Consider the following 13,204-nt stretch of genomic DNA (forward strand, 5'->3'; position numbering starts at 1 on the left):
TGCCATCTTGTGTTAATGCCTTTGTTCAAACCTTAAAATAGATCATTCCAATTCTGATCAGTGATATAATACAAACGACACTTTTGTAATATCATTTTAATAGTACACAGTTTGGCTGAAATATCTTTGCGCTAACTAAACTTTTCTAAATTTAATGACTTAAAAATATTCACTGTTATATTTCTAACAGTATGCTTTTTGGAATGCGAAAAACTTAGAATAGCGTTGTCTACAGTATGCTAATAAATCCCATTGTTTCATTGTGTGCGAGTGTGTGCGCGTGTGCGTGTGTGCGCGTGTGCGTGTGTGCGCATGGGTGCGAGGGCACATGAGCATTTGTGCGAGTGAGTTAGTCTGCGTAAATGCAATGCATTTCAACATTTTTTGGCCAGTCCCATCCAAACTTTTTGGCATATGCTCCATGCCCTCCGACACATCGCTAAAAATACTGCAGATCAGAAACTAGATAAAGTTTTTGATGTAAGTTAAATGCAGTAGTAATAAAACTTACAGCTAAAATACATCAGCTTTATTCTGAAAATTCCTTCCCAAATGTCAAACTTGTTTCCATATTTCTTTTTTTGTTGTTTAAATTATATTATTAATGGCACATTATGAAAAGCAAATCTTTTTAAAAATTTGATTGGTAGAGAATAAAGTTTACAAATACTAAAAATGCCTCCTCCCATGAGTAATGATAATGTAGTTAAGTAAAAACAGCCATGAATCGACTGAGCAGTACAGGCTAGTGATGTACATGTATTTCCTTTAGTAGTTTATTTAGACGATGAGTTTGTGTTTAACAAGGCGCTGTTGCTTTGCCTTTTGTTAATTCCGATATTTGAAATTCATAAATTTATTCACTCATTGAGTTTTTTTTATTCTTCAGCTCCTCTTATCATCATAGAAATTAGTAATTAAGAGTGGTCTACGCGTCAGAAGTTTTCAAGTCGGCACCTGGTCATGTTACGTGTAGGCTCTGTTACGATTGTATTTCAGGCCATTTCCTGTTTTTTGCATTAACGCATAAAATAATAAAATGAATGCATAAAATCACCAGATAGTAACAATTAGTAGCAATTTATTAACCTACAACATTTATAGCTTGGCATTATACTCAATACCATTCCACATCCTCAAATCTATTGCCTGTGTAGAAATGTGGGAAGAGTTGTCTACCTTTTAGGGTCTATTCACTCTAAAAGTTAGACAACTCTAACATTGCTCTGTTCTATTCAATTTATTGTTTCAGAGCATTGGAAAGACTCGGTGTGATAAAATATAACAAAAGGTAGACAGCTACTAATACTGCCAGTATCCATTCAATTGTTTTAGTAGCATTTGAAAAACTTAGTGTAATAAAATATAAGAATCGGTAAGGGTATATATTATAACAAGTTGTTAAAAAGTTGCCTACCATTCTCCATGATGTTGAAGCACAAATACTTGTCAGTATTGTTTATCAGAGACTAAAAATTGTCTCCTATCATAGAATTATAACTAAAGCAAAATGAGAAACACTGTAGAATTAAAATCCAGCAACTTACACTGTTTTAAAAAAAAGAGTATCTTTATGGTTGTGTTTATTATAAAGAAAATATCACAAAATAAACAATAACTGTTCATCAGAGATACTTATCTTAGACTGTGCGTGTTGTTGACGATGTAATAATAATATTTTATAATTATTACAGCTGACGATAATTTTAAAACTTTATGCAATGTGATAACTATAAAGGTGATGAGAAATCAAACAACTGACTTTCTCTGCTTATTGCTCTATTATGTTTGGACCTTTTGTTATATATGTGCATAAAGTGTAAGTCATTATTCCTTTAAAGTTTTAATATGGTCTATCGGCACATCAAGCTGGACTGACATAGACAAGTGCAAAGAAAAGTGTTTACTATTCTAATGAGTGCTATTACAGACCTAGTCTGCTTGTCACACGGATATAAATAGACCCAATTGAGTAAAAATAAACTTACACAAAATTTAAGTAGATTTTTATCAGAAAGTATCAGTATTTGTCTAACATTTAAGATTTTTTTTATGTTTGAGATTATCTGCCTGCCAGGATTTTTCAGAAAGAAAAACCACAAAACTTGATCGCAGTTAAAACACTCAGAAGAAAAATTCGTGTAAAATGACGTCACCAGTTGTGATTGTTGCTATAGTTGATATCCGCTATTGCGTTCAAGTGGCAGCGTTGTGTGTCTCTATTCTGTTGGTCTCTTTACAACTATAGACGTCATAATCACACTTTCGCGTGATCTGAGCATTTGAACCGCGACCAAGTTTTGTCAATTGTAATCTTAAAACATCCTGGCGGTCAGATCACCTCATCCATCAAAAACAGCCGTGAATGTTGGAAAAATACCGATACATATTGATAAAATCTACTAACATTCTGTGTAAATTGATCTTTAAAAGCAACTGTTTATTTTGAGCAGACAACACAAGTAAGCTCTGCTCCTTCGATGTAGGGCGGGCATCGACCAAGATAAGGGCAACTCGATTGGACAAAATATAGCAATGATCCATCTTGATTGGAATGCATCCCATCAAGAGCTTCTGGTTCCTGGTCCACACATATATAGTTATGCACTGCCTTATGGGAAGGATGCCCAGACATCAGGTAACCTTCATACTCCTGTCAATTTATACCAGTAAAAGGTAATGTTTGGCGGAAGTGAACACTTCATACCATACAATATAACAACCTCCAATACTGAATACAGGTTCATTAATAACTAGTGAGGCAGCATGAATAAGAGATTTACCTGCAAGTTTAAGGTCTATCATCGCCAAAGATGGCAGCACCTTTTTCTAGAGATGTTTACGCTTTGAAAAAGACTCTATTCAATGCAATTCTCATCAAGAAAGTAGCAATTTAATTCCCAAGTCTTTTACATCATCGACCATGTAAGAATCAATTCAATTCGGTAGTTAAGCGTGAAACACCACAACTCAATTTTCAATTATTGAGCTATCCCAGCTTCAGTGTTTTAAATTCAAATTCAACTTTTGTCAAAACAGTAATAATCATAAATACAGTAATTTTAAAGGCAACACTGACACATTTTACCTTCAGCCATTTTGCTTATTGAAAATAGAGAATTGAGTCAATTTGTCTGCAGTGATAGTAAAAAGCCAAGTCAATTCGATTCTACAGAAAGTAAAAGATACCAGATAAATGATTAAACTCATTTGTTAGTTGAGCTTTAAGGCTTGCTTGAACAAGCACGCTTAACTTGTGTCATGTTAAGCATGATATCTCTGCCTTTTTTTAGCCAAAAGCGCGTTTTTCTTAAAAAGGAGTTGTACCTTATGCCAAGATGGTGGACAAGTTCGTTTAGCAGGAATCATGATATTTGTTGACCTCGTAGAAAGGTAGCATCGAGCGCAGGGTACATTCTGGTCATGCATCCGTCTTGGAAATATTACAGATTCTGTCTGGTACTCAACTCCATAAATATAATTGCCGTGATCACCGACTACATAGGAATTGAATTCTGGCTCCGATGGCAAGCATGCATAGACAGATGAGCCTCCAGTGTGTAAGTAGTACTGACCCCCTGCCAAACCTGCACAAACAGGTTGATACTATAACGTTTGCCTTGTTGAGTTAAATATACAGGAAATACTTCACCTTGTTAAGTTAAAGGTTTATTAGGTTCAGTCACACTAGCTTCCTTTTACCTTTTAGCTACTCCCTTTTGACCTACTCTTACAAATCTGTAAATTCATATTCTGGAAGAATGCTGGTGCAACTCGCGTGACAATTTTTAACTTTATCTTAAGGCTTATTTGCATTTGGGGAGACCCAAAGCTGTCTACCATAACTTGGTAGCCTAATCATCTGATGTGAGATAATTTAAGCCAAACCAAGCAGCATATAGAAGCCCGCTCTTACCACAGTACGTTGAAGAAACCAACCAACTTGTAAAGGATTTGCCTGCTTTCGTAAACTAAACTCTTAAAAACAATGACAGGTATATTTGCTTGGTTTTGCAGCAAGTCAAGCAGCTTTTAAAACTGTTTTACAGTCACAGCTAAAGCATAAGTTTTGACAGTGTTTTGTTTTATCAAATGCCAAAAATACTCTCAAACTAGGTTATGTGATTTCAATATAAAACTTGTGTTTGATTTAAATACTAGTACAGTACTAAACAAAATATAGCACTAAACTTTAGTAATTTGTGTTTCTCATAAAAAATTAATGATTCGAGTATGGCTAGAGGCGTGTGATAATGAGTAAATTTATCTAGTGAAGCACATGAAATGAGCACGCAGTGTTTTTACAGTTGTGTAATGGTTGGCAACAATGAATTTAGGAATGAGTATTTATATTTTATCTCAACGTATTGAATTGATTGGTCAAAAAAGGCAAGCCAATTTTTTTGCGACTAATTGTGACCAGTCTCTAGTCTTGACAAGAATATGGGTATATAGATGAGTAAATAAATGAAGGAGATGGTTAGTGGTCAACTTTCAGTAAACAGAAGTTATCATAGACCAGATAAGGAATACAAACCCGTGTATAATAGCTCTGATGAGTTACTGCATGTCTTCCTCCCCCATCTAATATAGGAGCTTCCTCCAGTTGCCAAATATGACGCTTGCTCTTCTGCAACACAAAGAATAGAGATGTTTTCATAGAACTGCACACCTCTTGCTGTTTCTAATTACTATTTAACAGAGGTTAACAACAAGATATCACTTTTATCAAAGCTGATTAAAGATTCTATAACTGTGGAAATGCTCAAAGTATTGATTTTGGTTAACTAACGGTTATATTTGCTGCTAGGAGATAGCAACCCTATGCTGATTTCACAAGGCGAGCGATAACTAACCAATTGGAAGTGACCCTGAACTCTCTTCATTATTCTCAAGCCTTTCTTTAATCTCCTCCAAATTCCTGTTATTGCTCTGCAGGAAACTCAACAGTCCATGGGCGATGGTCTCATTAAACTCTTGTAAGAGCTCATCTGTAATCATAAAATGCAAGTACTTATTTGTTATGGTTTGACCAAGCATCTCCAAGTTATTTAAAACTAGTACCCTGGCAGTTCCCTGAGCCATGAGAGATCATCAGGTGTAATAATTATGTGCACAATTATTATAAGGTGTGCACAGGCAGTTGAATGGTGCAAATGGTAGTGCTCTTTGCTCATAATCTGGCTATTGCAGTTTGATTCTTGAACAGAGCCGTGTCCATTTTTTGGAGAGACAAACGGACACGGCAGACACAGACAAACGGACACGGCTCTTATTATAGTAAAGATAGACACTCAACTCTGTGAGATAAAATACTCTTTGTCTGCATGGTCACGTTATAAACCATATACAAGGAGTATTTTTACTGACTAAATAGTAAATGAAATAGTAATTAGATAACTTGAAATATCTTCATGTAAGTTAATTCACACATCGCCTTTAGGATGGGTGAGAAGTAAAAGAAGGTCGTTCACATGCTCCGTAGTTGAGCAAAGAGTGAGGGATTTTGAATGAAAAAAAGAAAAAGTTTTCTCACATAGAAGCTACCAAGCATAAACAAGCTATCACAATATAGCTATTATCAAGTAGTAGCCTACTTCTTCAAAAAAATCTGATTTGTTGGTTCAAACTATCGATTGTTGAATGATAATCTGACACAAAGATGGATCATTGATATGGAATACTGTAGTTCATTGACAGACGCTGATGATGTGTTGAGAATTTGATTGCAAAATCAACTCAAACTATCAGCAACATTTATGAACTCATCAACTCAACTCAAATGTTAGTTGATGAATTGATAAAAGTTCAAACTCAAACTTGTACTGCAGTAGCAATTCAAACAACATCAACTCAATATTTTTAGACCAACATCAAAAATACTCTTCTTTAAATACCAAGTTACCTGATAGTGATTCTTGTTCAATTAAAGTTATTATTTTTTTGGGTATAATAAAAACTTTCTAACAGTCAAACAAGTTACCATGTCTGTCAGGAGTTGCTGAACTTGTTTGGTTCACCAACATTCTAACTCTTGTTCTCAATTTTACTAGATCTGATGCCTCACAATCTCTACCATCTCTGCCATCTCTTCCATCCCTCCCTGGTGGTCCTCGTAAATAAGGTCGTCTTTCTATTAATAATAAACTAGCTATAAGGTATACAAAAATATTTAGTAAGTGTTTGGATCATACTGAGAAAGAAAATATAAACAAACTTCAACATAACACATTTCAAGTTTCGTTAGAGAGTGAATGACTAGAAATAGCTGAACTCATGAAACGCTTAGTTGGGGTGCTACATTTATAATAACCTAAGGAAAACTTTTCAACCATTAAAAAGAAGTTTTATTTGATGTTTATAATACACCTTGAGGAGCGAAATCTGCTAATAAAATCAAAATAAGATGACTACGAGCACCTTTGTAGAATCGTTTTAAAACTTGGCAGCTAAAAACAGGCAACACTGCAGGTTACTTAGCATATATATATATATATATATATATATATATATATATATATATATATATATATATATATATATATATATATATATATATATATATATATATATATATATATATATAATATACCTATATTATATATATATATTATAGACTTTTACCTATAATATATATATATATATATTAATATATATATATATTAATATGTATATATATTAATGTATATATATTAATATATATATATGTATATATATATGTATATATATATGTATATATATATGTATATATATATGTATATATATATGTATATATATATGTATATATATATATATATTAGCCAACGGATCGGCGTTGCACCGGTAATAGAATAATTACCCAATGAATTTGAGTGACTTACCGGGAAAGCTAGATTTTTACTAAAATCTGTAATAAAACAGTAACCACGTTTTGGGCCAGCTTAACAATCGTTACGTGTACCTGTCAACACTGCTAGTTATTAACCCCGAGGAGGCTTTTTAAACGTGAGTATCTTCACAAATGTAATGACAATTTGCCTAGTGGACCCTTTGTGTTCTGCGTAGCTTAATGGTTAAGTTGGCTGCCTCTAGACCTGGAGGTCATGAGATCACACCAGTGCCATTTGGGTTTAGCATTTTATATTTCATTTTTCATTTACGTATATACATACACATATAAACAGATCATACACTATAAACTAGTTGCAAGTATATATAAATATATATATGTATATAGCTACTATATACTTGTAGTTGCCACAAGAATTTGTAGTATTAATTCGAAATTATATACAAGTTACAATACAAATATACATGTATATATACACATGTATATATATACATATATATGTTATCTGCAGTGTTAACTCAGCAGGGTAGGCCTTATATCCGATTGAGTTCTAGTTAGGCACTCTCGGTTACCAGGCCACAGGTAGTAATGACATGCTTCTGTCATGTGGTCATATAGCAGAGAAAACTTTTTTCTCTACTAGAACATGGGCACACTGAGAAGTGTTAAATACTGAGAAACACACCACCAGGACTAGTTTTTTACAAGCTATCTTGGATGGTCCTAATACTAATCAAGGGTTTCTTCTGGAACTGTCAGATTAACCCGAAGGGATGCATTTTGCAAAATTACAGCCTGACAGAGCTAGGTAGCCATTTCACTTGCCCAATGTGCGAAAGACAGAGTTGGATCTTTAATGTCCTCACATTGTCAGTGTGGTACACGGGTCCTCCAAGTTATGGTCTAGATCCGAAAGACCCAGCAATTTACGGTTGAAAGCTTGCTGAGAGCTTTTAGTCACATCGGCATTAAGCAGGGCTCGAACCTGTTAATAGGCCAAAGACGCTACCACTAGGCCACCCTGACACCCTGGTACCCTGACACTGACTGGTACACTTTTGAATATTTCATTGAATGTTAAATTTAAAATACATATGTATATCCAAAATACTGTAAAACAATTTTTTTATTTTCTGAGTTTAATTTTGCTACTATTCTAAGATATGGCTGCCTATTGATAAACGTAAACATAAACATGTGTCCTGTCACTTTGACACAGAAACTGTGTCATAAATTTAAAGTAGATCCTATAAAGAGTATTCAGGTCACCAAACTATCACCTTGCACTCTTGAACAGTTTTGCAGGCGCTGACAGCCATCTTTTGAAACTCAGTATCACAAGGTGTTCTCTCTACCACACCATATTTAGCATTGTATGCTTATACATGGTTGCTTGTAGAGGTGCTGCTGTTCGATTAATTGATGAGAAGCTGCCAGTGAGTGATATACACCACGCTGTCAGCACCATGATGTACAATGTAATTAGAAACTGACTAATGGGGAAGCACCAATATAGCTCTGCTTTTGTAATCGCTGACAGTTTCAACATAATACATTAAACCTGCAAACAAAACTACTCTGGTAGTATTTACATAATAAAATTGAGAGTTCCTAGACTGGAATTATAGGATTTATTTGGAGTCTCAAAACATCTTTCAGTTCTGAGATCCTGGACAAATTGAAAACTTGCAAAGATCTCCAAAAAGGCTTGCAAGTATAAACTATGCAGTAAAAATTTGATACAATTCAAGTGATTGTAGAATCAGAAATAAATTTAATTATCTTACCTAAAGATAGCTGACTCAGAATCTCATCATCACCATTTTCATCTTCCGCCGATCTCTTCTTCATATCCTCTGATCTCTTCTTTATATCAAATATATCATCAACTGGAGATTCAGTCGCTACCTAGAGATGAAATTAAAGAGAATTTCTTACCTCAGAATAAGTATAATTTGTTGAAATGTTTACAATACGGCCATTTATTCAACATGCAATTAACTATCAGCAACTTGAATGAAAATGACCTTGCAAAATTTAACTTATATGCATAAAAACATCATTTAGAGAAACTTTTTTAAATGAACTTCATTTGTAACCAAAATATTACTTAAATACATTTAAAGTGATTCTAGACGTGGATGTTAACTATATTATAAAAGGTGTTAACTGTATTATAAAGTATGTTAACTCTATTATAAAAGATGTTAACTCTATTATAAAAGATGTTACAGTTCAACATAAATCTGTTAAAATTAGTTTTAGATAATTGTGTTGTCCTTTTTCTGCTGCTAGAAAAATCAATATTTGTTTTGCTAATAAAAGTCATTGTAAAGCTAGATATAGCTTGCTACTTAGAAGCATGCACAGAACCTAATAATAACATACTTTTTAGAAGTATTTATTCTTATTATCGTGTATTTATCTGTCATTTTAAATGAAAGATTTTTTAGTTTACCTTAGATTCTGTTTAATGCAATTACAATAAAATTAACTGTCCGTGTTTGTCAGAAACCTACAAACCACAGACTGTGTTACATAATCATCTATATATGCGCTCCTAATGCTTGTTAAAACGGCAAAAGAAACTTTTATCTATAATATGGTTTGTACCTTCATTTTTGACATAAAAAATAGAGGTTTTCAACTCATTTTATTTTATGTGATATGAACTAATTGCATATAACATCTAACAATTGTTTGAAAAATATTTCTAGCCCCTTTAATAATCTTTTACATAATCTTTTACAGAAAGATATTTTTAAACAGTTTATGTCAAACCACTTATTTTATTTAATAACTGTTGCTCTTTTATTGTTTTTTGTTTTTTTATTGCATAGTTTAGAAAAAATTTCTGTTTTAAATGAAATTGTTGTTAATAAAGTAATATATAACTATCTGGGTTACAAAATGTTGAAAATTACCTGATTTCTAAGACTCTCCAGCTGGTCCAGACGTGTCTTCAAATGCTCAACTTCCTTCTGCACCAACTGATTACTCATCTGAGAGTAGGCTGAGGTGATCAGAGCAAAGATTGCTATGGCAGCGCTCAGTATATTCATGAGATCAAGCTGCTTGTATCGTTGTGGTGAGTAACCTTTCTCCATCATACTATCTGATTATAAAAAATGCTATAAGCTCTTGACTAAACAATGTTTTATTTGGAAAATAATTTGCACAGCTAACATGCAATTGTTTGTTATTTTTAGCCACTTGACTCTACGCATTAATATTTCATGTTCAGAGTCAATTGGTAGTCTTGAACAACTCTGATACATCTAAAATATGCGATATCCACAAAACACCTGATTCAAATTTCGATTTTTTTGTGTAATCGCTTAAATGAAGTTTGCTTTATTTTGATGTCTGCCATGATGCAATATGTTTGGTCTACTTCTAACTTTAAACTTTTAATATTTGTAGCAAAACTTTCAGCTATTTGTAAAAGCACTGATTTTAGTTTTAAAACAAAAAGTATTAAAGGTTGATAAAATATAATGTTTTTAAACCTTTCAATAACTTTTCAAATTTTTTTTATACATAAATGTGGATATAAGATAATTTTTTTAAATCTTCCAAGAACTTTTCCAAATGTTTTCTAAATAAAGATCAATGCATATACAGAGTTTGTTATTCTATAGAACTAACAAATTATAAAGAGGTTATAGTCACCTTGAGCAGTTGTTCTTTACCAGACTTCCTTCAGCAATCAGCAGCTGTTCACTAGGGCTCTTGCTATGCGCGTCTGCAGACCTAATAATGAAATCATTTGCTGAGGAGACTGATTTAAATGGGCAAACAATTTATCTTGAAATAAATACTGATTTCAACATGACTTATTTAAATAAACAAAGTGATTTAATGTAGACTGACATTGTCTAAACATCCTTTCAATGTTGACATATGCTTTGGATACTTTCCTGGAAATCTAACAGTGACACCACCAAATGATAAGATTCACATAAACAACAAAAACAAATTTTCTTACTGAAAAGTTTGTTTTCAAGCTAGAGTGTGTGACCAACCTTGTCTGTTATGCATATCCATTCCTTAGCTTCTCATTGCTTATCCTGATTCCTAATAACGGCATCCTGTTACTGTGAAATTTCTAAGTGAGAAGCAGCAAAAGAATTTTTTGGTATTCGTTATAAAGAAAAGTAAAATAATATATAATAATATATTAGATTAGCAAACACTGCTCCAAAACAATTAATGCAATATTTTAAAACTTTTTCTTGGAAAAACTTGTTTCACTTGTTTATGGATTACAGTGAAACAAACTAGATATGAAAATATACCACTTCGATGTTGTTTGTCTTTTTGTAACAAATAATTTAAACTAAGACACAAGACACATATGTAGAATAAAACTATAAAAGTTAAAGAAAAGTTAAAATGGATAATAATGCCATGTGTTAGTCTTAAGCTTCACTCCTCATTACTTCATGGTTTTTACGATTGTTTATCTGCGTACATCTTTATCCTTAATGATCCTAAAAAAGCTGGGTTACTCCTTTACTCACTCAGATATATACAACTTAACATAGCTTAGTATAACACACTGCAGCACAGCATAGCATACCATGATATATTATAACATAGTATATTATAGCAAGGCATAACATAGTACATCGTAACGCAAAACAAAATATTATAGAGTAGTTTAACATAACATAACACAGTACAGTAAAACACAGCACAACACAAAACATTATAGCATAGAACAGGATAACATAGCATACCAGAACAGAACACAACACAGGATGGTGCAGTATATGAAAATGCAGCAAGATGTAATACACAGCAGTATAGTTCCACGAACAAACACGAGCGAGGCGATTGGTTTGGGAGATTTATGATAAATGCACATGTGCACACAACTCCCAAAAAATTATCCGTTAACGGCCATCACCAAACCCTTGTAACGGAATCTTATCAACAAATTTAACTATTTTTCTGTAAAGTCGTTTAAGTATAATAATGATACAAAAGGCATATAAACCTATTTAAATATTGTACCAAACCTTTGAAAGGTTACCGCAAATTCCTAAAACTAACCCGTCTGATCGGATTATACACAAATAGATAGATTTATTTGGCTGAAAATCGTTATTAAAATTTGCTAAGCCTCACTTTTATCAAAGTCAAAACCGAAAGTTAAAACGCCGAGTGACAGAGAATAGAACGATTAAGTCGTGCACATTTCACGAAGAAAATAACGTGCACATTTCACCAGTCTATAGCATTGTCGAATTATGTAATTAACTTAGGAGTACTGAAATCGTTTCATTTTTGCCGATTTCAAAGTAACTGAGTACTTTTGTATTCTAACTTGGTATGTCCAACACAGTGTAATTAAAGGAAATGAAGATGATATTTTTTCTAACGGTTATTATGAGATTATTACAATAATTAATTATAAGTTTGGATGACTACAGAACAATGACTACGTAGTACAGATTTTCTAAAAATCTATATAAATATCAGAACTTCGCGATATTGTTAGCTATGACGTTTTAAAATGTAAACAAAATTGTGCATTGGTTTTATATTATTACTATATTAATAATATTGGTTATTCTAATAATGTCAGTGCATTTTACTTCTAATATTGGCCAATATTACATTTCTCCTATTGCAGGGGAGAGATATAAACATATAATTGTTTCCTTTTTATATTGCTATTTGTTGTATATAATAACACCCACACCCAGTACATTACAGCTACCACTGCAGTAATCCTATTGCACTACAGTGCCATTTGACTGCTAATATTGCATTTCTCAATCCTTTCTTTTTTCCAATATCACTTTGGTCATGGGCTGTATGACAGTGCAATTTCTAGTATATATTATAGGAATGTAGCATGACATAGTATAGCAAAGCATAGTATAACATGAACTGACAAAAACTGAGCAATGAGATGGAAATAATACATTTTCTGAGCATAAATCTTTTTTTATAATCTATATACATACGTTTCTCAATGTTGGTCGTATGTCTGTCCTTTGGTACATCCAGCTATAGCTATTAAAATCTTGGAATTAAAATTCCACATTCTGATGGATTTGAATTTACGGAGATTGCTACCACAAGTTTAAAATTCAGGCGTTCTATCGCAGAGCCATACAAGCAGAACTGATCTACTACGTTATCGTATACCTTATGCACATTATGCACACGCTAACTATTTTAGCATTGCGCCCGCACGTTACGATGCCCCTGTTAAGAAATATTTTACGTAAAGTTCAATTTCTATATCTGGGGTCAAAGCCAACTCTTTTCACGCAGAAAATTATATTATTTCCTTGGGAAGAGCCTCGGCATTCTCTCTCCGTTCCGTCAAAGACAGTATGATTTCTCATTTTTACATTG

General features: G+C 33.0%; 1 protein-coding gene across 1 annotated transcript; it reads right to left on the reverse strand.

Annotated features, from left to right (window-relative positions):
• Positions 1 to 1,080: 1,080 nt before the first annotated feature.
• Positions 1,081 to 10,553, reverse strand: LOC137403969 (uncharacterized). Its single transcript, XM_068090116.1, has 8 exons — positions 10,502 to 10,553; positions 9,754 to 9,940; positions 8,617 to 8,737; positions 5,984 to 6,133; positions 4,857 to 4,991; positions 4,538 to 4,630; positions 3,328 to 3,587; positions 1,081 to 2,653 (listed from the first exon to the last, which is right to left on the reverse strand). Exons 2-8 carry the CDS (start codon positions 9,937 to 9,939, stop codon positions 2,441 to 2,443), a joined length of 1,158 nt encoding a protein of 385 aa, XP_067946217.1. The 5' UTR covers position 9,940; positions 10,502 to 10,553; the 3' UTR covers positions 1,081 to 2,440.
• Between the last annotated feature and the right edge of the window lie 2,651 nt (positions 10,554 to 13,204).

The sequence above is a fragment of the Watersipora subatra genome, chromosome 1 (assembly GCF_963576615.1).
Source record: "Watersipora subatra chromosome 1, tzWatSuba1.1, whole genome shotgun sequence".
Classification (NCBI taxonomy): domain Eukaryota; kingdom Metazoa; phylum Bryozoa; class Gymnolaemata; order Cheilostomatida; family Watersiporidae; genus Watersipora; species Watersipora subatra.